The sequence below is a fragment of the Cyprinodon tularosa genome, unplaced genomic scaffold (assembly GCF_016077235.1).
Source record: "Cyprinodon tularosa strain WSP-4 unplaced genomic scaffold, ASM1607723v1 ctg553, whole genome shotgun sequence".
NCBI lineage: Eukaryota > Metazoa > Chordata > Actinopteri > Cyprinodontiformes > Cyprinodontidae > Cyprinodon > Cyprinodon tularosa.
This window is the reverse complement of record NW_024039289.1, coordinates 608,224-635,351: the sequence shown is the minus strand read 5'-3', so window position 1 is coordinate 635,351 and position 27,128 is coordinate 608,224. Positions and strand designations below refer to the sequence as shown.

Sequence of the window (27,128 nt, the reverse complement as noted above, 5' to 3'; positions counted from 1 at the left end):
AACCAGATATTTCTTTATGTGAGCAGTTTCCATTAAAACTACTGTGACTCTGCAACACAAGTGGCTTCCAATATTCAGAGGAGAGACAGTCACTCTGAGATGTGAGATCCATGGAGGTGGAGGAACTGAGTGGACGTATGAATGGAGAACAACCAGCAGATACTCTGAAACATTCAGTGAATCCAGCAACATAACAGCAAACAGTGACTCCTACAGCTGCAGAGGAAGAGGAAAATATGAGCTAACTCAATGGAGTGATTCTTTTTCATTAACTGTTTGTGAGTTACCCTGTATTTCAGAAAATAGGTGATTATTTGAAATGTATCAATTAGTTTTATCTATCTAGTTTTTCTATTAAAACATTCAACTTTGAGCTGTTGTTTTTCGAAATATTTTTGTGTATTTGTTATAAAGTTTATGCTTAAAGTTTGAATTAAATATTTTGTAGCAGTATTTTGTATATTTTGTAGCAGATAGCAGAAATATTTGTAGCAGAAATATTTTGTAGCAGATATTACTGGTTGTTCCAGTAATATCTATTACTGGAACAACCCACACCGACTGGATTCAAAGAAAGACACCTTTTTCTGGAAAAGTGAGTCCTGTTGCCTTTATTCCCTTTTTCAAATCAGAGACACAAATTTCCCTCTTAGCCTGAACTAACCACAGTATCTTCCCCTTCACTTTTCAGTTCCGGATCGCCAGTGTTCAAAGCAGCACTGGACTCCTCTCTACCAACTCACAATAAACCTGTTAAACCTTCCCCTGGTCTCTCTGTTTGGTTTTCTGCATGTGGGTCAGATCTTTGGATTAAATCATGACAGAACACTCTGGCCAAACTGTTGACCCCGCAGAAGCCATTCAGAGAGCCATTAACCGGCAGCAAGCTGCTTTGTCCAGACACGACAACACCCTGGTTGAACTGGTCAATCAGCAGACTGAATTGAATTGCCGAGTAACCGACCTAACCGAGGCTGTCCGTTTTTCTCTCCAGGCTACGGGCCCAGCCGGTGAGCTAGCCCTGCATCAAGCTAACCAAGCCGTTTTTGCTTCCCCCCATTCTGAGTGTCAGCTGGCTAAGCCTCTCAGGTCTAATGGAGATCCCAAGAAGTTCTGTGGATTCCTCATGCAATGTGTAGTTCAGTTCAACCATGCACCGAGTAAGTTTCACCTGGATTCTACAAAGATCTCTTATATTATCTCTCATCTTACTGACCGAGCTCTGGATTGGGCAGAGGTAAGATTTTCCTCATCCTCTAATTATGGCTGCACTTATGATCAAATGATCAAGGAATTCAAACTAACTTTTAACCAAGATTCTGACAAGACTCTAATCTCTCGTGAGCTACTAAAATTAAAACAGGGACACAGATCAGTGTCTGATTTCGCTATTGATTTCCGCATTATGGCTTCTGCTTCAGGTTGGGAAAAACCACCCTTAAGGGGGTTTTCTCTAACGCACTAAATGACTCAATTAAGGACGAACTAGCCACCCCCAATGAACCTGAAACTCTCGAAGAGCTGGTCAATCTCTGTGCTTGTTGCCCGTTTTAAGGAAAGAGGTTGTAGAACAGCCCCTTCAAAACCTCAGATAACTAACAGTAACTCCACTGACAATCCAACCAACCCTTCTCCACCTGAACCTATGCAGATTGGCAGCGTTCGTTTAAGCCCTGAGCAAAAGCAGCACCATATGCTGGCTAAACTTTGTCTGTACTGTGGAGAAGCAGGTCACTTTGTTGCCACATGTCCTCTTTTGGGAAAAGCCAGGGTCCACCAGTAGAGCGGGGGCTACTGGTGTACCAGAAGATACCCCCCTCCTCACCATGTCTACTCCGCCCCACATCCCTGTTGATAAATAAGAGATCCATCTCTTTATCAGCTCTAATTGATTCTGGTTGTGAACAGAATCTTATTGTATTAACACTGCCTTCGCTCAACAGATGGGGATTAATCTTATCCCTCTACAGAACCCCCTTCGTGTTTTTGCCTTGGATGACAGAGACCTGCCTCAGATAACCCACCCGACTATTCCAACTAACTGTTTCTGGGAATCACATTGAAAACATTTCTTACTACGTTTTCCCCACAGCCAACTCTGCTTTAACTTTGGGTTTCGATTGGCTCCAGTGTCATAATCCCACCATTAATTGGACAAGCAGACATGTTGATTCTTGGCCTGTTTATTGTCACTCTTAGTGTCTTAGATCTGCTGTTCCCCCAGTTGTACTACCACCAGAGTTAAGTGAGGCAGATGCCATTGATCTCTCTTTCGTTCCTGCCACCTACCACCACTTCTCCCAGGTATTTAGCAAATACAAAGCCTGTTCTCTGCCTCCCCACAGACCATATGACTGTGCCATTTACCTGCTTCCTGGAGTCCCCTTGCCCAGCAGTCGTATTTTCAATATTTCAAAGCCAGAAAGGGAGGCAATGGAGAAATATATTAAGGAGTCCTTGGCAACCGGCACCATCTGCCCCTCATCTTCACCTCTTGGAGCAGGATTCTTCTTTGTGGGGAAAAAGGATGGCTCACTTCGGCCCTGTATAGACTACAGAGGTTTGAATCTAATAACTGTTAAAAACAAATAACCATTGCCCCTGCTGTCATTAGCTTTTGAACCCGTTCAAGGAGCCACTGTCTTCACAAAACTGGACCTCAGAAACGCATACCGCCTGCTCTGAATAATGGAGGGAGACGAGTGGAAAACCACCTTAAAAACTCCAATTGATTACTTTGGGTATCTGGTCATGCCTTTTGGTTTAACTAACGCTCCTGCTGGTTTCCAGGCCCTGGTCAATGACGTTCTGAGGGATTTTTTGAATATTTTTGTTTTTGTATACATTGATGATATCCTCATTTTTTCCAAGAACCTTTCAGAGCACAAGATCCATGTCCGCCAAGTCCTACAGCATCTGCTTGAGAACAAGCTTTTTGTCAAGGCTGAGAAATGTGAGTTCCACAAACCTTTAGTTTCCTTCCTTGGATTCGTCCTTAAGGGCGGACAGGTAAGACCCACTAAGAAAAAAATTAAGGCTGTTCAGGACTGGTCCACACCTGAGACCCAAAAGCAGCTTCAACGTTTTCTGGGTTTTGATAGTTTTTACCGCAGGTTTATTATTTAAGCCTGTCAGGGCGCTGGGACTGAAAAAATTTCTTTTGATCTTCATGAATTGGAATTACAGCTTGAACTCCATCGTCTGGATCTCAGACAATGGGAATTGGATCATGAGTTTCAGCTGTGTAAATTGGAAACTGAAGCAAATAAAGAAGTTCGCTTGAAGGAGCTTGAGGTGAGCAGCTCGACTGCCCCGTGGGGTTCTAACTTTGATATAAGCAAGTGCATTTGTTTGATACCACCCTTTTCCGAAAAGGATGTGGACATGTATTTTGTCCTGTTTGAGAGATTGGCTACATCATTACAATGGCCAAAACACTTTCGGCCATTATTATTGCAGTGCGTATTTACGGGGAAAGCTCAGCAGGTTTATGCTTCACTTCCGTCTGTCGTCAGTGTGAATTATGATTCAGTGAAATCAGCTGTTCTCAAAGCATATGAACTAGTGCCGGAAGCATATAGGCAAAAGTTCTGCGGTCTTGTTAAAGCTGAAGGTCAGAGTTATGTAGAATTTGCCCATGATAAGGAGGCCCTCTTTGATCGTTGGTGTCTGGCACTGGGCGTGGAAAATTTCAGTCAGTTACGTGATCTGATCCTGCTGGAAGAATTTAAGAACTGCTTAACAAAGCAGATTTTAACATAAATAAATGAACAGAAGGTTGTTGAAATTTCCAAGGCGGCTGTATTGGCGGATGAGTATGTTTTGATTCATAAAAATGTATTTGATAGGCAGCCTTGTGTGCCGCTGCGTAGTGCCCCGCCTCCTGCAAAGCCCAACGTTGAGGTGGAACGCCGCTTTGAAAGTGGAGTTGGTAGGGGGCCAGTTTGCGCTCACTGCAATAAGCGTGGTCATATTATGGCCAACTGTTTTTTGCTTAACAAGAAGCCTTTTTCAGCTACAGCGGCCACGGCAGCTAAGTCACCCCCAGTTTTAGTTTCCTGCGAGCCGGGGAACGTAGAGCTGGGAATTTATGCACCTTTTCTCATGACAGGGAGTGTCTCCATAGTGGGTGGAGAAAGAGTACCTGTAACAATCTTGAGGGACACGGCAGCTTCTAGATCTATTATTCTTGATAGCGTTCTGTCGTTAAATCATGAGACTTTTTTAAATTCACATGAGTTGGTGCAAGGTCTTGGGATGGATTTTTTACGTATCCCTCTTTATCGAATCTGTTTGAATTCGAAGTTGGTTTCTGGTGAGGTGGTGGTGGCCGCAAGTCCAGTTTTCCCAATTAAAGGGGTTGATTTTCTTCTGGGAAACGATTTGGCCGGGGCTAAAATTCTGATTAATCCGGAAGTCACGGCAGTTCCAGTGGTTTCAGATGCATCAGATGAGTTGCAGAGAGGATATCCAAAGGTGTTCCCCGTGTGTGCGGTTACCAGAGATGGGAAGTAACGAAGTACAAATACTTAGTTACTGTACTCAAGTAGATTTTTCTGATATTTTTACTTTACTTTACTACTTATTTTTATGGCGACTTTTTACTTCTACTCCTTACATTTTTACACAAATATCTGTACTTTCTACTCCTTACATTTTTAAAAATTGTCTCGTTACTTTAGTTTTGAATAATTTCAATGGAGTTACCGTTATTATTTTTCACGTCATCAATACCAAATTCAATCTAATTGGATGGGAATCTACGTTGCATTTGACGCACCGCTACCAGATGAATCGACAGATTCGGCGGTATTCATTGGCGGCAAATCATTGCAGCTTGGTGGCGGTGGCGTTAGCATAGTAGCATGGACGACGAGATGATTGAAAATGAGATGACTGAAAACCACAGAAATTTCGTCTTGCCATCTTAAGTCTTGCTCATGACAATCCTATTGCTGGTCACATGGGGGTGACCATAACATATGACCGCATTTTGCTGCAATTTTTTTGGCCGGGATTAAAAAAAGATGTGAGGAAATATTGTAAAACCTGCGGGGTGTGCCAAATTTCCGGGAAGCCTAATCAAACAATTGCACCGCATCCTTTACATCCTATTCCTGCTGTGGATGCACCTTTTAACCGTGTTTTGGTGGATTGTGTTAGCCCTTTTCCAAGAACCAAATCTGGTCATAAGTTTTTGCTAACAGTGATGTGTGCATCAACCCGGTTTCCATAAGCTATACCATTGCGCAAAATAACTGCGCCGTCAGTGGTGTCTGCCTTGGGGAAATTTTTCTCCTTGTTTGGTTTGCCAAGAGTAGTGCAGACGGATCAGGGATCCAACTTTATGTCACGCATCTTTAAGCAAGTTTTGAAACAGCTTGACATCACACATTGCAGTTCCAGTGCTTATCACCCGGAGAGCCAGGGCGCACTGGAGCAGTTTCATCAGACCTTAAAGAGCATGCTCCGTGCATACTGCCTGGAGTTTGACAGAAACTGGGATGAAGGAGTTCATCTGCTGCTTTTTGCAGCACGTGAGGTGGTGCAGGAATCACTCGGCTTTAGCCCAGCAGATCTTGTTTTTGCCCATTCTGTCCATGGCCCATTGAAATTGTTAAAAGAGAAGTGGATGGGCACTGATTCACAGAACGTTATTGACTACGTTAGTGCATTTCGCTTTCGTCTTCATCGGGCATGTGAATTGGCTAGAGAAAATCTTCAAGCCGCTCAAAGCAAAATGAAGGGCTGGTTTGATATTAAGACTAGTAACAGGCAATTTCAACCGGGAGATAAAGTTTTGGTGTTTTTGCCTGTTGAAGGTGCTAGTCTGCAGGCGCGCTACAGCGGACCGTACGTGATTATACTGTACGTAAAGTGAGTGACACAGATTACATAATTTCTACTCCTGACCGTGTGCACTGCAGCCGCTTGTGTCACATAAACATGCTGAAAGAATATCATGAATGAGGTGAAAACCACTCTGTTGCCTTGAGTTTATCTTCTGGTGACATGCCCCTACCTACAGATCCACCCGCGGCACAGTCGGTTGAGGCGAGTTCCTCGAAGGAGCTGTCCAGTCCTGAATCCGTTGTTGACCACCCAGGTGAGGCTATGCAGCAGGGTCGATTAAAAAATTCTGAGATGCTGGTTAACTTGGGTGCTTGTTTGTCGCATTTGTCTGATGATCAACAACAGAACATGGTGGACCTTATTCATTCATACCATGGTTTGTTTTCAGATGTGCCCTCCCAAACTCATGTGTTGGAACATGATATAAATGTCAGTGATTCTTCCCCTATTAAGCAGCATCCCTATAGGGTGAATCCAGATAAAAGAAAATGCCTACAAAATCAAATTGAATACAGGTTGGTAAATGGCATTGCTGAGCCCAGTTGTAGTGTGTGAAGTTCACCGCGCTTGCTGGCAGTTAAGTCGGATGGGTCTGACCGCTTTTTCACTGATTTTAGAAAGGTTAACCGAGTCACAAAACCAGATTACCACCCACTTCCTCGGATGGAGGATTGTGTAGATCGGGTAGGCTCCGCAGTGTTTGTGACAAAGTTAGATCTTCTGAAAGGCTATTGGCAGGTCCCGCTGACAGAGCGAGCCAAGGAAATCACTGCATTTGTGACTCCAGATGCATTCTTGCAGTACACCGTGATGCCATTTGGCGTGCTTAACGCGCCGGCAACTTTTCAGCGTCTGGTAAACAAGGTTTTGTCTGGTGTGAAGGGGTGTGAGGCTTATTTAGATGACATTGTCATTTCTTCAGATTCTTGGGAGGAACATCTAGAACAGGTAAAAACTGTGTTTCAGAAATTAAATGAAGCCCATCTAACTGTTAATCTCACAAAATGTGAGTGTGGTCGTGCCACTGTGGTTTATTTGGGTAAAATGGTGGGTAATGGACACGTGAGACCGGTGGGTTCAAAAATAGAGGCTATTTCAGCATTTCCTATTCCTTCCTCACAACGTGAGTTACAGCGCTTTCTTGGAATGGCTGGGTATTACAGGAGTTTCTGTAAGAACTTTTCCGCCGTCGCTTCTCCTCTCACTGACTTGATGAGTCCAAAGGTTCGATTCAAGTGGTCACTGGAGTGCCAACATGCATTTGAATGCGTCAAAGCACTCCTGTGTAATGCGCCGGTGCTTGCCGCACCAGTGTACACGGTCCCCTTTAAACTGGCAGTGGATGCCAGTGATACAGGAGCTGGTGCAGTTCTTTTGCAAGACAGCTCAGATGGGATAAAACACCCTGTGTGTTATTTCTCAAAGAAATTTAATAGGCACCAAAAGGTGTACTCTACAAGAGAAAAGGAGGCACTGGCGCTGATTATGGCTTTGAAGCACTTCGAGGTCTACGTGGGCTCCTTTAGTGGAGCCCACCAATTGTGGTTTACACTGATCATAACCCGCTCGTCTTTATTCAACAAATGCGTAACTCCAATCAACGGCTGATGCGGTGGGCCCTTTATCTTCAGTCCTTCTGTTTAGATGTAAAGCATATAAAGGGTAAGGATAGCATCTTGGCTGACACTCTCATTCCTACTACTGATGCTGCATGGTGACCCAAAGTTCCCATGCAGCTTTTAGGGGTGGAGGCGTGACGGGCTCCTGTCACTGTTGTGAATGAATCCCTGTTTAATTGCTGTTTTCTTCTTGCAGTTGATTGGCTGGGGAGAGTTTAAAGGGATCAAGCCCCACCCACCAGGGGAAGCGAGGAAGTTTGGGAGAACTCCTGGTTGGTGGCGTGTCTCCAAGCCTCGCTCCCGCTCCTTCGATGTGTGTTTCTGTTTGTTAACTTTCCCTCGGGTTGTTAGGTCTGGGGATCGTTGGCCAAGCTGAGGTTTTCCGGTTTTTGGTAGTAGGGTGAGTGATCCGGCAAGGCAGGGTGAGGGGAGCGGCCCGAATCCGACGGTCAACTGCTGGCTGGTTCGTGAATGCTCCCACCCTTTTGTTTATTTGCCACGATTCCCCAGTACCTCTATCTCCAGCCACAGTCTGAATAAAACCTTTTGTTTGTGTATCTTGGTCTGGACTTCGTATGTTGTGTGCCCTGTGCGGGCCGTAACAGCAACTACAGCCAAACTGCTCTTCCTCTGATTGCCCTTACTTCCACCAAGGTTCCCTTTGTTTGGTCCCCAGAGGCTGAGGCAGCTTTTGTCCGTTTAAAGATACTCTTCGCTAATGCTCCTGTTCTCATCCAGCCAGATCTCTCCAGACAGTTTGTGGTGTAGGTTGATGCCTTAGATTCTGGAGTTGGACCCATTCCCTCCCAAGTTTCCAGTACGGATGATAAGTTACACCCTTGTGCCTTTTTCTCTTGCAGAATGGTGGCCACCATCCTAACCATCATAGACAATTTCTCCAAGGCCTGCCATCTTGTTCCTCTGAGAAAACTCCCTACAGCTATGCAAACAGCCCAGCCTCTGGTCATGCATGTTTTTCGTCTCCATGAAATCCCATGGCTCTACGGGCCAAGGTCTCTCTCACTTCTGGTTACCACCCCCAATTCAAAGGCCAGGTGGAGCATATGAATCAAGTGTTGGAAGCCAACCTCAGATGTCCCACTGCTACTGATCCCTCTGAGTGGAGTCAATTCCTTCCGTGGGTAGAATACGGACACGACACTAGCATCTCCTCTGCTACTGGACTATCCCCTTTCGAGGCTTTGATTGGGTACCAGCCACCCCTCTTTCCGGCCGAAGAGGCAGCCATTGCCGTACCCTCCGTTCAGCACCACATCTACCATTGCCAGACCTTCTGGAACCGGGCCTTGACGGCTCTGGGAGGGACCTCCGAGCAAAACCAGAGACGGGCCAATCACAGTAGGAGGATTTACCCTTCCTATCGCCTGGGCCAGAAGCTCTGTCTCTCAACCTGTGACATCCCCCTCAAATCCATGTCTCGCAAGTTGTCCCCCAGATTCATTGGCCTATATGAGATAGAGAGGACCATAGGGGAATCTGCCATCCATCTCCCTTCCTCTCTCCGTATTCATCTCACCTTCCACGTTTCTCAAGTTAAGCCTGTCTCATTGAGCCCCTTGTGCCCACCCGCTGAGCCCTCTCCCCCCTTGGACATTGATGGCCACCCTGCCTACACCGTCCGTCGCATTGTTGATGCTCGTCCCTGTGGGCGTGGGTGGCAATACCTCGTCGATTGGGAGGGTTAGGGTCCCTGGGTCCTTGGATCATTTATTTTGGACCCCTCTCTCATTACGGACTTCCGCCTCTCTCAGCCCTCTGCTTCTTCTGGACCGCTGGGTGGCGGTCATTGTGGGGGGGTACTGTTAGGAATCCAGTTTGTGTGGGTTGTGTTTTTTGTTTGTTTTCCTCCACCACCAGGTGGTGCCTCGTTCTCGTTGGCCTTCTCACACACCTGCGGATGGTTGCCTCATTACCGGAGGACTCTTAAGACAGAGTGTTTGCCAGTTTTGGGAAGTCATCCTGCAAACCGGATGTTTTGGACCTTTTCCCCGCTGGAAGGATTCTCTGAGTGTCAAACTGAGCTGAGGATTCAAACTGGTGGTTTGAATCAACTTTTTCCCCAAGGTTTGTTTCGGCTTCTCTCTGAGCTGGGGATTCGTCTCCACAAGAAACCGTTCAAGTACCGCAAGAAATATAAGTGGCAGTCAGCACCTCTGTACCTCAAGGAAACACCTCAACCTGGTTAAACCCTGTCTGTCCTCCAATGAACAAGTCTATTACTGGAACAACCCAAACCAACTGGATTCAAAGAAAGACACCTTTTTCTGGAAATGTGAGTCCTGCTGCCTTTATTCCCTTTTTCAAATCAGAGACACAAATTTCCCACTGAGCCTGAACTAACCGCTTCCCCTTCACTTTTCAGTTCAAGATCGCCAGTGTTCAGAGCAGCACTGGACTCCTCTCTACCAACTCACAATAAACCTGTTAAACCTTACCCTGGTCTCTCTGTTTGGTTTCGTGCATGTGGGTCAGATCTTTGGATAAATTATGACAAAAACATTCATATGAATACTTTGTATCGACTGTCATGTTTTACTAAAAATTCAAATACACGTTAGATATGAATTACATTTACTATAGTTTTTACCAGGTAAAGTTAATATGCACTGGAAAAAGTGTAGCACAGAGTTGTTCATTCAAGCTAATAACTACCATTGAATACAATGTAAAATAATTGACTTGGTTGTGAAAGTCTATTTTTTTGCATTCTGAGGTGTCAATTTTGATTCAGACTGAATTAATAACAATTCTGAAGGGAAGAAAGCAAATATTTTGGTTCCTCTCAAAACGTGATTGAGTCACGTGACTCAATCTGAGTCACGTGAGAAGAAGTTGGGGAGAAGTGCTTGGAGAGCTTCGTCCATTTTGGCATGGGGAAGAAGGAATGATTAACGTCCTAGCGCCTCATCAAAGAATAAACCTGCGGTAAGTACTAAACTAAGCTGATGTAAACGTGTCTTAACAAGCCTACAATTGTATTAATGCAAAAGACTGAGTTAATGTCACCTGGTTAGCAAGCTGAAAGTCCCACCTAAATGTGGGTATCCCAGTAAATGCTTTCTTTTTCGCCGGGTTAAATGTGGTGTAATTTCTGAACTTACACGTATTTTACGAGAAATATAATTATGTGTACATTGTTCGGTTGTAGCTGGAATTAATCAAGGTAGGCATAATTCGTTACCAATCAATAGCTTCCACCACGGTTAGCTCGGTTACACTGTGAACTTTACTAGCTTAACCCATGTAAAGCCATGTTAGCAATTAGTTAGTCTAGTGCAGGGGTCGGCAACCCGAGGCTCTGCGGCTCTGAGTGGCTTGGGAAAATAAATTACTAAAAAAAACTAAGTATTTAATTTAAGTCAGTGTTTCCCGCAGCCCTATCTTGGTGAGGCGGTAGCTTGAGTTTGGCGAGGCCTCGCCAAACTCACGCTACCGCCTCGCCAACGTTCCAAAATAAAAAATAAAAAAAAACCCAAACCCCTGAAGTTTTAATTCATTGCCAGGCCCAGACATTAAGACAGAATCTGTCTCCGCCAGTCACGTGACATTTGTTGCTAAGACGCCATTTTAGGTGGAAAAGGCGTAGTGTACCGCGCCTGAGGTAAACAGATGAGTAATTTTCTTTGATCATCCGAGGAGACGTGTGTGGGGGGGGGGGATGACGTCTTCGTCGTCATCATCATCGGTGAACTATATCTGAAAAGGTAATTAGTTAATTAAAACTGATAATAGAAAATTAATATCTGCCTCGTGTGCGCTGACAAATTAAGATAGGATTTAGTTTTATGTATTTAATTCGACCCCCCGCTCGACAGTTATCCGCGCAAAACTGGTTCCGGCCGACAACTCACCGCCTCGCCTAAGCTAATTCCTGCGGGAAACACTAAGTGCATTTTATTTGTGTTAGTTCTTTAATATTTTAGTCATAAATTGGAAGATTATTGTGATCTTCACATATTAGAATTAATATGTTATTGTTTTTTCGTCGTTAAAAAAAAACGTCATACTCGCATTTGAAAGAGACATTCAGACATTGTGTTATTTTTTCAAGAATTCAAAATGTGTTCATTAGATAAAATTTTCTTTTCTCTGTAGCACTTTGTTGATTTCATAAGCAACCCACTTTTCTTGTTTATACAAAGTATAAAGGTAAGAAAAAACAATATAAACAGTTTCTAAAGTCTAAAAAAAATAAAACAAAAATACTACTTGTTCTTCTTCCTCAAAAACTTCTTTTTTACAGACTTAAATACTTCTAAAGACGAGGGAAAAAATATTGATACATTAAAATATCCCAATATCTTTATATGCTGATATATTGCCATTTAAAAACACCATATCAATCTCTTTTACTAATGAAATATTGATATATGTCATCGTTATGCTACGAAATCCCCAGAAAATTCACAAAATTTCACCATATTTTTATATGTTGATATATTGACGCGGTATCGATCTATTTTACTAACAAAATCTCACAAGAATTTGCAAAATATCACGAGAGTTTGTAACAGAACGATGAAATTTCATGAGATTTATGAATATATGAAATCATATTTCATATATTTTGCCTCAGGTCTCCCAGAAAGATCAAGCCGAGCAGGAGCTGGAGAGGACCATCATGGCAGTCTTCGTCTTCAGAGAGAATTCAAGCCTTCTACCGCAGCCCGAAGACGTTGGGATTGTCATTGATGGTGTGGAAGTCCTCAATGAGCTGCCTTCTGTTGCAGCTGGAGTGGCAATGCTCTTTCGACTTTGCTATGCTCTTAACATGAAGTATCCACAGGGTTTCAGGTTCACCTTTGAGGCCCTTCAGAAGATCCTGATGGAGCTTGGTTCCAACAAGAGGACTTCCAATATTCGCAAACTCAGCGGTGAACTCAAAACTGCACAGTAGTGTATATTTGTGTGTGCTCAATGTGTGCATGTAGTTGCCACTTGCATCTATTTAAGAGGTAGACCACCTCACAGCACTTTGTTATACAGGCTCACGGGGTCACTTTCATGGAGTGCTTTTGTTGAAATTTTAGTTCTTTCATGATGTTTAGAGATGCAACATTCCTTCAAGTTCAGATGTGTTTGAACAGTTCAACAGTGGATGCTTTCTGTCCATTTAATTTTGCTTGATAAGCCATATTGTCTTTATTTCATTGCTCTGATGTAGAGCAACAATGACATGTTTATATTTGTTTGTCTGAACATGCAACTTTTTTTTGGTCCTTTTTTACTTGAGGAATAAATGGCTTAGAAAAAAACTGTTGCTGGAGTGTGTTAAGTGTGATGTGAGTGATGCAAATTGTTTATGAAACCAAGTTTATGAAATATGAAAAAAAAAAGACTTTCATGGTGCCAATGAATTAACTGGTGTTAATGCCTGAATATTAGTTTGGTGCAAGGTATATATATTTGATGGGTTCAATTTCAATATATTAGTTTGGTTCCAAAACTAAAATGTAAATAATTCAACTTGGATAAAGGTGAAGAATTAATATTGGGTCAAGTAAAGTAATATGGTTGGAGTCAATATTAAATAGTCATGTTGTACCAAACCACTTTATTTAGATTCTGTGAAGTCAAATATATTAGATGCAACAAATGGACATCAATTTTTTTAATTTAAGCTGGGCCACACTTTTTCCAGTGTGGATTCTTGCTATACTTATCCTATACTGTCTATAGGCGAATAGTGAGAAAATGATGTTGCTCAAAGACATCTGTTAAATTTCAGATCATCCTCTTTCATTTTTATTTAGTACATTTAAAACAAGTCTGTCTGATCAATGTTCTAAGATAAGCCTGAAACTACATTACTAAACTGACGATATCCAGTAAAATGTATTGATACACATCAACATCCAAACTGTTGATTCTTCTTCTGTGATGCTATTCCAGGTTTTTACTGCAGCTTCTTTCAGTTGTTGGTTATTTATGGGGTTTCTCTCTCAGTTTCCTCTTCAGGAGGTGAATGCATGATCTGTTTGGTGAAGGTCTGGTGATTGACTGGCCTTTCTAAAACCTTCCACTTCTGCTTTGTGAGCAGCGTGCTTTGGGTCATTGTCCTGCTGCACGATAAAATTCCTCCAGATTAGTTTGGATGCATTTTTCTGAAGATGAGAAGACAGAATGTTTCTGTTCATTTCAGGATTCATTCAGCTGATATTCAGTAACGTCATCAATAAATATTAATGAGCCCTTTCCAGAAGCTGCCATGTTCGCCCAAAGCATGAAATTAAACCAGTACTCATGAAATAATCACCACCGTGCTTCACAGATGAGCTTCTAAGTTTCAGCTCTAAAGTGGCTCACTTTTTCTCCACACAGTTTTTCCATCACTTTGGTAGAGATTACTCCTGGTCTCATCATTCCATAAGATTGTGTTACAGAACTTTTGGGGCTCATCTCTTTATAAATTTAGATGTCACTTTAGAAATTGCTTATAAAATGACTCCTTAAATTGTCTTTTACTCCATGTCCTGTGTTTTTGGTCAGCTATTAAACCCTTTTAGTTTAAATATTCCTGCATTAATTAACCTTTATTTTCCGAATATGTTCACATAACCTTTAAACCACAATTGTTCCACAAAGTAATTTTATAGGTTTTCACACAGTTCAGAGAAAACTCCAATATGATCAGAGTCTAGACAGTCCACCACGAATCAAAATGATAATAGAGAATTTAAGACTCTTTGAAGGTTGTTTTCAATAAATAAGCAGGTGATACAGGTTTTACTGATCTGATTTGCTTAAAAAGTTTAAAACTAATAAAACTAAAAAGATTTAGGGTACATTTTCTTTTTAATCCCTGCACAATCTTTCTCTATGAGTAAAGAGTAACCAGGAGTGGAAATAGAAAGCGAAGCCATAGCCACATAGGCATCCCCAGCCAATCATTGACTAGACCTGTGTAGATCCTGGATTGAGGGAAGATCAGGATGATCCTCTCTGCAAACCTCATTATTCATTACAGTTTGGACCGGTCCTGTTTGTTGATAAGAACCAAACCACAGAGATGGATGAACATAAAACAGACTCAAGGATGGAGGTATAGAAAATGATCAGCTGCTGCTGTGGAAGGTTGAGCTTCCTGAGTTTCTGCAAGAAGGACAGTCTGAGATCACAGTTTGATCACTTTGTTAAAATTTTTTTCACTCACATATTTCTCATATTTATTATCAAAAATGTTCAAAAAGTAAATCCATATTAATCCTTTTGACCTGTTGTTTCTGTGCTCAGCCTAAATCATTTGTTGTTTTCCAGATCCTCATCCAGCAGCGTCTCTCTCAGTGAGTCCTGACAGAGTTCAACACTTCATCTCTGACTCTGTGTCTCTGAGCTGTGAGGGAAACTCTGCTGAATGGAGAGTGAAATTGATTACAGAAACAGGTTTACTGTTTGACTGCTTCAGCATGGGGAACATGAACAGATCTACATGTGGCATCAATATGGACTGGTATCATAGTGGAGTGTACTGGTGTGAGTCTGGATCAGAACACTTCAGCAACGCCGTCAACATCACTGTGCAGGGTAGGTTATGATTTATCATGTTTTTTTTCTCTCTTTCCTTATTTTCAACATTAACACATTTCAGTATATTTAATGTTTAATACATACTGTAACCTCTAACTGAAATATTTGCTGCTTGATAAATTATTCTCCTCAAATCCTCACATCTATATAATTTTATCATCAAGGTTGTTCAACAAGTTATTATTAGACATTTTAAAAATAACCTTTGTTCAGTTTTAAAGTAATTTCTCAGCTATAGCTAATATTATCATCAATTGTTAATTGAAAATGCTCTTTAACTTTTCTACAGTAGAAAGTAAAACTGACCCATAAGAGCTTCGTTATTATTGGTTGTCCTCTAGTGATCATCTTTCTGAGACCTCTCTCAGAGGAACGGTTGATGAAATCTCAATAAAATCTAGAAAATAAAAGTGAACAGAACATCCTCAGCCTCCAATAATGTCGCTCTAGGAGCCATTCTGTGTTTAATCTGATATCCCAGTGAGGTCACAGGGTGACGCTTTTGTGTTGGTAGATCAGTTTATAAATTAAAAACTTCTGTTTAAAGTGATCAAACTGAAGGGAAAGGCATCTTTTCAAGGTTTTTACAGTTGTAATGATTACAACCATGACATGAAATTTTCATATCCTTCAACAGGGATGTTCTTCTGGCAAACGGGTAGATAAATAAGGATCTCACCGAATTTGGTGGAAGCTGCATCTTGCTCGTAACGTTCGCCATCGTCCCTCTAATTGTCTGCACCTGCCCATTGCGTGCAGAAGCCTGTTAAAGGGCAGTATTTTCAGCGCCCCAAGATCATAAATTTCTGAGATGCTGATTGGCCATTAAATTCACCTAGCAATAGTACATGATTGGCAGATTCTCTGCACATGTGGGGCAGTCTGATCAGCGCCCCAAGAAAGAGACGGTAGGAGTCTGTCTGTGGAAATCCACAAATGAATGACAGTAGGTAGGGAAATGTAGTTTATATAATTTGTTTTGCTTGTAGGTACACACTCTAGAGAGTAAAACTGACATTTATGAGTTAATTTGTAAAAATATATTTTACGTTTCTCTCTTCTTATCAGGGAGGGCGGTGCCCCAGCGCCCCCTATGGGCCAGCCGCCACTGTTGTAATCCCATCAATCTCTGATGAAATGTTCATGTTCTCTGATTGTTTTATAGAAGATATTAATGGTATTATCCTGGTGAGCCCCGTCCATCCTGTGACTGAGGGAGATCCTGTTACTCTGAGCTGCAGAGATAAAGAACAAAAACTTCTCTCCAATGTGTTTTTCTATCACAATAACAAACTGATCCACAATGACGGCAGAGAGGACCTGAACATCTCTACAGTGTCAAAGTCAGATGAAGGTTTCTACAAGTGTGAACATTCAGGAAAGAAGTCACCACAGAGCTGGATGGCTGTTAGAGGTGAGAGGATGAAAACATTTGATAGATTTTATTCAGGAAAACCATTAAACTTTAATCAATGAACAAGGTGAACTCTAATAATGTCAATGTGAATGTGCTGTGGGTTTCTGTCCATGTTTGCATCACATAACATCTGCAGATTAATAACATGGCTTTCTAATATTTATTTTCTCCAGTTCCTCTCACCAGTCCTGTCAGCTCTTCACTTCCTGTGCTGCTGATCGTTGGAGCAGTTATTGGACTCATTCTCATTATTCTCCTGATGTTGTTGTGGTGCTGCAGACGGTCTAAGGGTGAGACCTTTTTCTGCTCATATCAGATCAGATTCAGTTTAAAGCTTTATTTGCTCAAAAGTTTCAGATTTGTTTTGATGTTTTAACATGAATAAGCAAAGGATAATTTTTACTGCAAGTCATTACATCTCCTTTCTCATCACAGGTTTAAGCTGTATCAGGTGAGCACTAAACATGTGTTCTCTCTCTCTGAACATGCATCAAAAATATATATATTTTTTTTTAATTAAGTTTTCTATTATTTTAGTTTGAACCAATCAGAGGGCAGTAATGAAACCTCAGCCACCAATCCTGGAGTGACCCAGACTGATGGTCCCATTTACAGCTCTTTGCTTCATGGTTAGTAGCAGATTACTTATCCTGGTTAGTAATCTGATGTTTCATTACTTTGTAGATTACATACCTTTTTAATCAATCTATAATTATCATTTTTCTATATTCCAGCTCTAATATCCAGTTATTGTTAGACAATACTGTAAACTAAATTAATGAAAAATAGCTAAACGCAAAAACTATTCTAACCTTTTTGTAGTAAAACATTAAAGTAGTGATAATCTGATTTATTTCCAAATATTAACCTTGACCTTGGTTTATTGTCTGTAGAGGACCTTTCCATCTATGAGACAATCCAACCCCTCAGAGCCTCTGGACATGGTAAAGAATATTATTATAATCTCAAAGAAAGAACTAAAACTTTTTAAGAAGGAAAGTTATTCTAAAATAGAATACAAGAAATAAGATTTTTCTTCTCTTATATATTTTCTCTATTTGTGTATTTTCTATTTTATTGTTGTGACAGTCCCAGCAGAGAGGCCTCATCTTCCTGCGAAGGATTCTGATTATCCTAAAGTTAAACCCGATAATTACAGCTGAACATGGAGTTCAGATGGTTAACATCTACATACTCACTCTAGACATCAGCAGAAAGCGTCCCCATCAGAGACACAGCTGAGAACTGTTGGATTATTGGCTTGTTTATTCTGCTGTTTCTTGCCTGAGATATCTTTGATTTATAATAGTACTGGTTTTCAAATATCAGACCTGTCTCTATAGTAATTGTTTTAGCAGGAATCTGTCTTTTACTTGTGCTGATTATTATTTATCAGGTTACGGAAATATAACAAAAATAAACTATATTAATCTTTGATATGTTTAATGCTATTGTTGCAACTTAAAGATGTATGGTTTTTTAGACACCCTTTCTCTGAGTGGCCAAAATATATTGCAAACATTACCAAGCTTCCATCTAAGTTCTAATATAATTTTCTGTCTATACAGATTGACAGAACAGTTATTGACTGCATGGATGATGGTGCTCTCTCTGGTTACATCCTAACATATGGAGATTTCACAGCAGCATCAGGCTTCTATTAGGAAAGTTAAGGTAAACATTAGGGCTCAACAAGTCGACTATATTAATCTGAATTGACTCATATTTGAACAAACAATTGCAAAAAAATTCACAAATTATATTACTAACTGTTGTTATGCACTCTACCAGTAGGTGTTGACATGTTCACACGAATTCACATGAACTGTGGGGATCATTGAAGCAATTTGGCCAAACGGTTCAATACTCATGAGGCTTCATCACAATCACTACCAGTTTCATTTTTAGCGAGTTTCAAAAGGCTCAAACACACATCAACTTTTTAACAGAAGGGACACCTATAAGCCGAGAGCTTTACCAATGAGTGTCATGGCAGTCAAGATGGAAAATATTTACTTTAAGTCGGCTAATTGCCTACCTGCAGCAGCTCTATACAGTCACCATCTCCACATAAACTACAATGTAACAGTGCGCAGCCATACTGATTAAGCTCATTTTGAAACTCCCATGGAAAAAAATAGTGCGAGATTTCAGACTTAAAAGGATTTTAACAACACAATTCAAACAATAGAATCAATTATTGATGTAAAACAAAGTCAATTAAAAATCACTATTAAGGTAAAAACAAGTGTCAGCTGAAAATCAGTAATGAGCTTGCTAAATTGTAGTTGTCCATCTGAAACAGTACATCAAATTTTGTACTTTTTGTTTTAGAATTTTTGTTTTTTACAAACTGTAACCCACAAGAAGGGTCACTCCAATTACACCTGATAATAGCAGATGGTAAGTATGTTAATCACTTCGATGACTGATACCAACACTACACAAGTATAAAGAAAGTGGGGCCTGATCAGAAGATTTTAAATTCACGGGAGCCTTGGTGTAAGCAACAACAGAGGAGAGCACACAATGTCCCTTCATTGGCTGCCCATCCAACACAGAATACATTACAAACTTTGCCTCCTCACTCACCAGTGCATACATGGAACTGCCCCTGCTTACCTCAAGGAACTCCTCACACCGCCTCCAGAACCCTCCGCTCCACCACCTCCACCCAATGACTGCACCAGCCAAGAGTCAAGCTCTGCACAATGGGAGATAGGGCCTTCCAGGCAGTTGCCCCACAACTCTGGAATGGCCTCCCAGAGTCTCTTAGGGTCCCACAGAGTGTGGAGGCGTTCAAGAAAGGCCTCAAGACATTTTTATTCAAAATGGCCTTTGAACATTAGTTAGTATTTTATCTGTGTGGTTTTATCATTATTTTACTGTTTTGTTTTTACTACGTATGTTATTTTATTCTAATGTCTCGTTTTAACTATGTATGCTGTTTTTATTGTACGGTTTTGTTTTAACTATGAATTTTGTAGCACTTTGAGATTTTTTTTAAATGTAAAGTGCAATACAAATAAAATGTATTATTATTATTATTATTATTATTATTATTATTATGTCTATAAGAAAGGGTAGAATTTAATATAGTGAACAATTGTGGATCCACATTTACAAATAACCAAAATTGCGTGCTTTAAAAAAAAAAGAAAAAAAGAAAAAACAGAAATAAATAATCATCATTTCAATGTTTCTGTCAAATGTTCACTCAATGCCCCACGGCTAGCGACCGGTCGGGTCACCATCAATCAGTTCACTCAGTCCTCTGGGCTGGGGCTCGCCAGCCAAGTTCTGAAGAGGAGGATCTTGGGGTGTCTGGGTACTACAGACCAAAAGTGCACCAAAACGGGAGGGGAAGAAAAAAAACCTGACCGATGCTCTGATGCTACATGAAGCTACGCTGGGAAGCTTGCGATTTTCAAGATTCTTCAACAAATTGGACAACATTTTCCAGGCTATTAGTGAAAACAACCGTCAGCTGTGAGCTCTCTGAGCAAAATCTCAGAACAGCAGTTAAAGGGGCTGTGATGTTATGAGCCGGAAAGCTCTTGAACTCCAATACCCAGCATGCAACAGGGCGCGTGACGTCACGGGTTGGAGGTCAGAGCGGGCGGCGGTTAGGAATGTAGCTTGCTACTGAATGGTTCTGTGAAGTTCGAAATAAATATACAGAACAAGCATACACGCCTCTTCTCTTATATAGAAACGAAGAACAAATCAGGGGCGGGACAATCAATCTTATCGGCTGATGTGAAATCAGCGTGTGCCAGCTATTGGTTGTTTAATCTGTCGCTGAAAACAATTGCTAAAGGTATATGTCAAAGTTTTTAAAGATTTTTAGCAGTTTTTATCTATATTTATGAACATATTTATCAACTTATTTTTAATTAAGAAATGAAATCCATATATTTTAAGTAGAACAAGTATTATTGAAGAAGATATTAAATTAAGATCTATATATATATATATATATATATATATATATATATATATATATATATATATTTTTTTTTTTTTTTTTTTTTTTTTTTTTAATTGTGGTTTTAACACTGGGTTACACTAAAAAAAACAGGATCTCCTGTTTACCAGACAGGACGGTTCTTCTGATTTATGTTATTCTGTGCTTTCTTGTTCAGTGGTTTCTTTTCCATTTTGTGTTATATTTATAAAGTCTTGTATTTTTTTAATTGCTCTCTGTGGCCCTGTTGTGTCAGTCCCCTTCTCCTAGTTCCCTTCATGATTTTTCAGTCCACACCTGCTCCTAATCTGCTGATTAGCCTGATCTTTGTTCAGTCTCCCATTTATACTCCTCTTCAGTTTTGTCATTGCTTGGCACGTCATGTTTCCACTGTTTTTGGTTTCTAGGATTTTGTTATTGGGTTTTGTTTCTGTTGCCCTTTTTACTTAATTAAACTTGCAAAACTCATCTCTGCCTCCCTCATCTCTGCATTTGGTTGACACCCTTGTTCTTGTTTCCCCACATAGCAATGATTTTGTTTAGAAGGACATTTGATCAATAGTTGCTTAGTTTAAAAATTTCCAAAAACAAGTTTACAACTAACTTTAATATCATCTCATTTCAGCAGATGTATTTTTGTTATGACTGTACACCTACTTTGACAAGCTGAAAAAGTTGTTAGTTGAAACATGAATTAATAAACATCTGTTACTCAACAATTTGGTGTATTTATTTGTATAATTCTTACTATTTGAAATATAGAAAATACCTATATATGTATATATTTGATGTCGTAATTAAAAAATGTAACAACTGCAATGGAAAAAGAGGAATCAAATTCTTTAACATTGGAAGATGTCAGCCAAAGTTGAAAGGGTTAAATCATAGCAACGTCGCACCACAGTGCTTGTGCTTAGGATTACCTATGAGTATTACTACTTCAATCACTAGTCTCTTGTCTGGCTCTGCTGTCTGTATACAGCAGAGTATTAGGGACAGCCTAGAGATTTATTTTATATTTCGATAACAAAGTTGTAACATTATGAAAATGAAGTCATAAAAGTACGGGAATAAATTCATAACATTAGGAGAATAAAGTTGCTACGATAATAGTTATACAATTACGTGAATAAAGTCAATATTACAAGAATAAAGTCATAATATTACAAGAATAAAGCCGTTAAATTACGAGAATAAAGTCTTAATATTACGAGAATAAAGTCTTAAAATTCCAAGAATAAAGTCATAATATTATGAGAATAAAGTCGTAGAATTATGACAATAAAATCATAATTTATGAGAATAAAGTAAAATTTACGAGAATAAAGTCGTTATGTTACTAGAAAAAAGTAAAAATTACAAGAATAAAGTCGTAATATCATGAGAATAAAGGTGTAATATTACGAGAATAAAGTAATAATATTATGAGAATAAAGTCGTAATATTATGAAAATAAAATCTTAATATTATGAGAATAAAATCGTTACCAGAATTAAGTCCACAACTTCTTTCAGAAGGAAAGCTTTGAGCATCCTCCCACAACAATATGATGGACGACCACCACCACCTAAAACAGCAACTTGAGTCCACTTTGTCTTAGACATACTGCCCAATTAACAAGTAAGCTGAAGTATTAATAATTTTGTTATTAATATTTTATAATTTTGAGTTGACAGGAGCTAACAGACTTAAAGGTTTTTGATGCAACATACTTCCAGCTTTATTAACCTCAGCAAAGTCATATAACATGTAGCGTTTAGCCTATTTCAGGGATTATATGGTCTACGTTTGTCGTTATTGCTTGTCGAAATGATCCGCTCCATTACTCGCATATGCATACTTAAGATAACTTTTGCTTGCCATTCCTGTTGTATTACAGTAACGTTACTTTGTTCAAACTAATGTTACCATCTTTCAGTACCCACTTAAATTAGACCCTACCAGTTACCATCTCTCTCTTCCCTAGGGAGGGGAGGACCGGAGTCGTTGAGATTAAAAAAGAAATACAGAAAGGCTAAACAAAGACCGAAATACTGTCGTCTCAAGTTCCAGGTTTTTTAAACTTTTAAACGCAGTATGTTATTTGACAAATGGAAGCTCACAGAACAATAGTTCATAAAATCTATATTTTATGTTGCCATACCTCAAGTTATATAGAATTGATTACAGCATGCACCTAAAGTGACATGGCAACTGCTCATAAGTGTCCAAAGATTATAGCAACACCAGAGAAACCAAAAAGGAATAGGTATAAATCAAATGAAATATTTTAATTTTACCTCTGGTAGCCATAAAATATAAATTTTTTCTTGGTCATATAAAAGTCGTACGTAATCAGTATGCAGCCTTTGCTGGGAGTAGGTTAGATATGTATAGTATAAGCCTACCAAAAGTGCTGCATTGTTTAAGTACTGCATACATATAGTTAGGTATAACATTCTATATTAATTATAATACAGCTTAAGTCACCATTGTTACTAATGCATTTTGGGAAGATATATATATTATATTGTTCTACACTGAAGCTCCATATTGTTTTAATCAGTAAAACTAGCAATTCCAAAACCTCAACATCCGATAAAAAATCTTCCTACTTTAGCTGCATTTTCAAAAATAAATAAATACATCTCCAAGTACGGCTGGACAATTTTAATAACTTTTTCCCCCCAGATCCATAAGGGCTGAGAATCTGTCAGAAATTGTGACTTTCCTGAGAGGTCGAGGTGCATCTGAAGAAACAATCAGCTGGATTGAGTAGAAAAAGTTACAGCTACAAGTACAAGATGAACAGGTTAATTAAGATCATTAGTTTCTCCGCTTTCTTAAGCAACACTAACAGGAATCTTCCAAATACATTTTTTTTGCCATTTTTTTGATAAAATACAGATTAATTATACATTCAAACAAATTTTGCATGTTTTTTCATCTTGCTATTTCACTTTCAATGTAAAGCTTCTTTAACAGCTCTTCTAATGTCAGTGTTGTCATGGAGGACATTAGTATTGTTAGTATTTCTTAATTAAATCTAAAGAAACAGAACATTTTCATTGCAGTTTCGCAAAACTATTCCTCAAACTAATAGCTATGTTTTATTACTGGCTAGAATAAGAATAAGAATAGAATAAGAATCAAAAAAGTTTTAATAGGCTGTACAGTAAAGGACCAAAATGAATCTCATAATAAATGCTGTGCATCAAAATGGCACACTTAAATTAGGTGTGCAACATATTTGGGAGATCAGAAACCCACAAAAGTACGTACTGCACGTAATATCATCGCAGCCCCAGCTCCTGTACAGGGGAGCGGAGGCCCTTGCCTATTCAGCCAGGCCAACAATTCCCTTTAACGACCTCCCTTTGAGACACTTAGATGGGTACGGGATATTGCAGGCTAACAAAAGAAGCCAAAGGACACCCATTCCAAAGGGGTGGACAACTTGGTCCATTTCAATTTGAATGTTTTCAAAACAAGAAAAAAGGCTTTGTTGGGCTACTGGATATAACCTCAAACTCAATTCTATTCCTGACATTTTAAATTGGAAAGCTTCCTGGATGGGAAGCCAAACGTTTTAAAAGTCCAGTGGATTGTTTTAACATTTCTTTTTTTTGGAATTAATTTATAACGTTTGGTCTTTGATCACACCAAGCTGATGTTTTACCCTGAGGAATTTCAGAGCATCAGGCTCGGTCAAGCTTTTTTTTTTATTTTGATTTATTTATTGAGAAAACTGGCATTATGGTAGTTCTATGACACTGTCACAACAGGGCGCTTGGTGTACATAACCTTTTTCTCATGATCAAAATGTTCATGTTCTTTTGTAGGCATCTAATTAGGTTATATACCGTAAAGTCTGACAGCATTGTGTTCGTGCTCCTATTTGCACCTGAGGTGCAGCAGTCTGTCACAGAAGGAGCTATACATTTCTGAAACAGCATCATTTATATGCTGAGCAACATTGTCTCGCATTGATGTCATTTTGTTACTGTCCTCTTTTCTCCTCCACCTGCACTGTGTTCAGGATGGAGCAGGCCCTCTTAGCCTACGTTTATAATAGGGTTTCTTTATTGATTTTTAGTTCATTCATATTAGTATTATTTTCATATTTATTAGCGGGGTTCCCGTTATTATATTCCCTTACAGAGCATTGAAATCAGAAAAAATGTTTTGCTGTCTGGAAACAATTGTATTTAACAGAATTTTTTAGATTAATTTCTCTCCTCCTATTGGCTTCCTGTTTATTTTCCTGTTACATCTTTATTTAAAAGATATATGTATTTCCTATTTACAGATTGACCAAGAGGTCATCCTGCTAATGGAAGATGCTCAGCTAGCAAACTATCTTCCATCATACAGAGACAGGATTGCTTTGATCAACTTTTGCAATCATCAAACACAAGCAGGGACTTTTTGAAAAGCTAAGGGATAAGCTCAAGCTTGGAAAGAAAAACCCAACTGGAGAAGAGGAGCCAGAAACTTCGAACAAAACCAAAAAGGCTAGAGTAAAAACATCAACAAGAAATATTGAAATAGGATGGGTTCACAATGATGGCAAAAGAGCAAAACAGGTCAGAGCAAAGCAAGGAGGGGGCACAAGGAAGATCTCTATAAACATTCATGCAGGATGTGCTGAGATAATAAAAGAAGGAAAGTCACTATTCTTTCCAGGTGGAAAATCCAGCAAAGCTCATGAATGTGATTTTGAATTTGAGGTTTTGGATTTCAAGCAAAATCTTTTTCACAAGGATGTCACCATTGAAATGTTACATGTATACAATACAGTTAAACTCCATTTCTGCTCTTCTATACATCAACTCAACATTAAATCAAAGTTAAGTGAGGAGCTGGTAACAGCTATGCCTGTGCTAAAACCGTTCCTCAGCCTGATGTACCAGATATTGAGGCCATTGAAGAACCAGCAGTGGAAATACATTATTGCCAGGATCCAACAGATTAGGTCCATTTTCTCTGAAGAAGTTCTCACAGAGTTTTTAGCAACCAGAGTATATTCTGCGAACTCAAGTGAACTCAAGTCAAGAAACAAGAACAGTTGTCATCATCGATTCCATAACCTTTTACAGTGGTAATAATTATGTTTCTATTGCGGATGACTCTGACATCAATTTTGGTCTTCTTTCTGATTACCGCGCCGCATCAACCAATCAGAGAAGCAGATCTGGGAGCTGACAGCGAGACAGACAGCGCTCTGATGACATATGATATTAGATGAAAAAGGCTGGATGGATGCGTGGCTGAGGCAGGTGTATCTGAGAAGACTAGGTGGTTTTTTCCACGCATCACCATCGCTGCGTGCCCATCTCACAGCCGATGTGAAAAAAAGGTGAATCAAATGAACGCTGTGCTCGCCGTTATCCCGGGGGTCTGACAAAGGAACTTCCACCGCTCGACATCGGTTTGAAGCGGCCGTTCAAAGTAAGGCTGCAAGCGGCGTGGGAGCGATGGATGACAGACGGAGACCACAGTTTCAGGATAATGGGAAGGCAGCGCCGGGCAAGTTACGCCAACGTTTGCGGATGGATTGTAGATGCTTGGACTAATACGTGTCTGCTGGCTCTGTTGTTCAAGCTTTTGCAAAAGCCGGCATTATTTCTGAGGAGCCGCGCTGCACGGAAAGTGACTCTGACAGCGAAGAAGGGGAAACTGGCATGTCTGATTTAGCGCAGCTGTTTAATTCAGAAACAGAGGATGATGACTTTGATGGGTTTGATTAATACTTTGTAATAAATACATGAATAAAGCACAATCATACTCAGTTTTGCTCCCGCTCTATTTTTCTACCTGAAAGCTTAATTCAACAGCAGCCTCTGGGCCGCGTCTCCTCCTCTTCAGCGCGGTGGCTGGCAGGTGTTTTTTCATCTAAATAATCTAAATCTTGCAGCTATATTTGCTGTGATCAGTGGGAATAAAGTAGTTTTAATATGTTTTTAAGTGAGAAAGTCCACCTGAAAACTTAATAATTGCAGTCAGTTCATCCAGATTATCTATTTCTGTCGGAGGCGCTCAGACCCCCACATACCAGCGGTGCACCGACAGTAAATCCCTTCAACAGCAGCCTCACCGCGGCTGCTGGCAGGTGTTTTTCATCTAAATAATTGAAACTGCAGGCACCAGGATACCGGCAATAAAAGCGAACATATTCCGTCGGCAGGTTTCAGGATTTTAAGTTAATTTAGGAGTGATCACAGCGCTGTGTCATCTGCGATGTGTCTGTCTCACGGCCAGCTGCCAGGTTTGATTAATTTGTAATAAATACATGAATAAAGCACAGTCATACTCAGTTTTGCCCCCGCTGTATTTTTAAAAACGCAGTAGAGGTATTTAAAGGTAGTAGAGGACATGTACCTGTATATAAAAAACGCGCCCTATAGTCCGGTGCGCCTTATGTGTGTGTTAAATACAGAAATGGGACACATAACTGAGAGTGCGCCTTTTAGTCCGGTGCGCCTTATGGTCGTGAAAATACGGTACTCAGCAGTGTTGGGCACATTACTTTGAAAAGGTAATTAGTAATAGTTTCTAGTTACTTCTCCTAAAAAGTAACTGAGTTACTCAAAAATAAAAGTAACTAGTTACTAGAAACAGTAACTATTGCATTACTTTTGCGTTTCTCGCCCCCGTAACCCTCACCACCCAGCCCCTCAGAGAGTTTTGCATTTATTGCAACTCAAATTACATCAGGGGGGAACGGTATCTGATGGGCTTCTAA

At 40.0% G+C, this 27,128-nt stretch overlaps 2 protein-coding genes across 2 annotated transcripts in view; both read left to right on the top strand.

Annotated features, from left to right (window-relative positions):
• Nucleotides 1–27,128, top strand: part of LOC119796602 (Fc receptor-like protein 5) — a 131,713-nt gene that overhangs the window by 67,753 nt on the left and 36,832 nt on the right. The window lies entirely within an intron of this gene.
• Nucleotides 14,755–17,749, top strand: LOC119796614. The gene is made up of 7 exons (XM_038305243.1): nt 14,755–15,017; nt 16,186–16,434; nt 16,611–16,727; nt 16,873–16,888; nt 16,975–17,066; nt 17,331–17,381; nt 17,527–17,749. Exons 1-7 carry the CDS (start codon nt 14,900–14,902, stop codon nt 17,598–17,600), a joined length of 717 nt encoding a protein of 238 aa, XP_038161171.1. The 5' UTR covers nt 14,755–14,899; the 3' UTR covers nt 17,601–17,749.

Excerpts from the sequence above, each read along its gene's own strand:
- LOC119796614 (XM_038305243.1), top strand. The coding sequence starts at position 14,900 with ATGGGGAACATGAACAGATCTACATGTGGCATCAATATGGACTGGTAT. Across the intron at positions 17,067-17,330 it reads TTACAGCTCTTTGCTTCATG|AGGACCTTTCCATCTATGAG; the intron begins GTTAGTAGCAGA and ends TATTGTCTGTAG. Across the intron at positions 17,382-17,526 it reads CCTCAGAGCCTCTGGACATG|TCCCAGCAGAGAGGCCTCAT; the intron begins GTAAAGAATATT and ends TTGTTGTGACAG.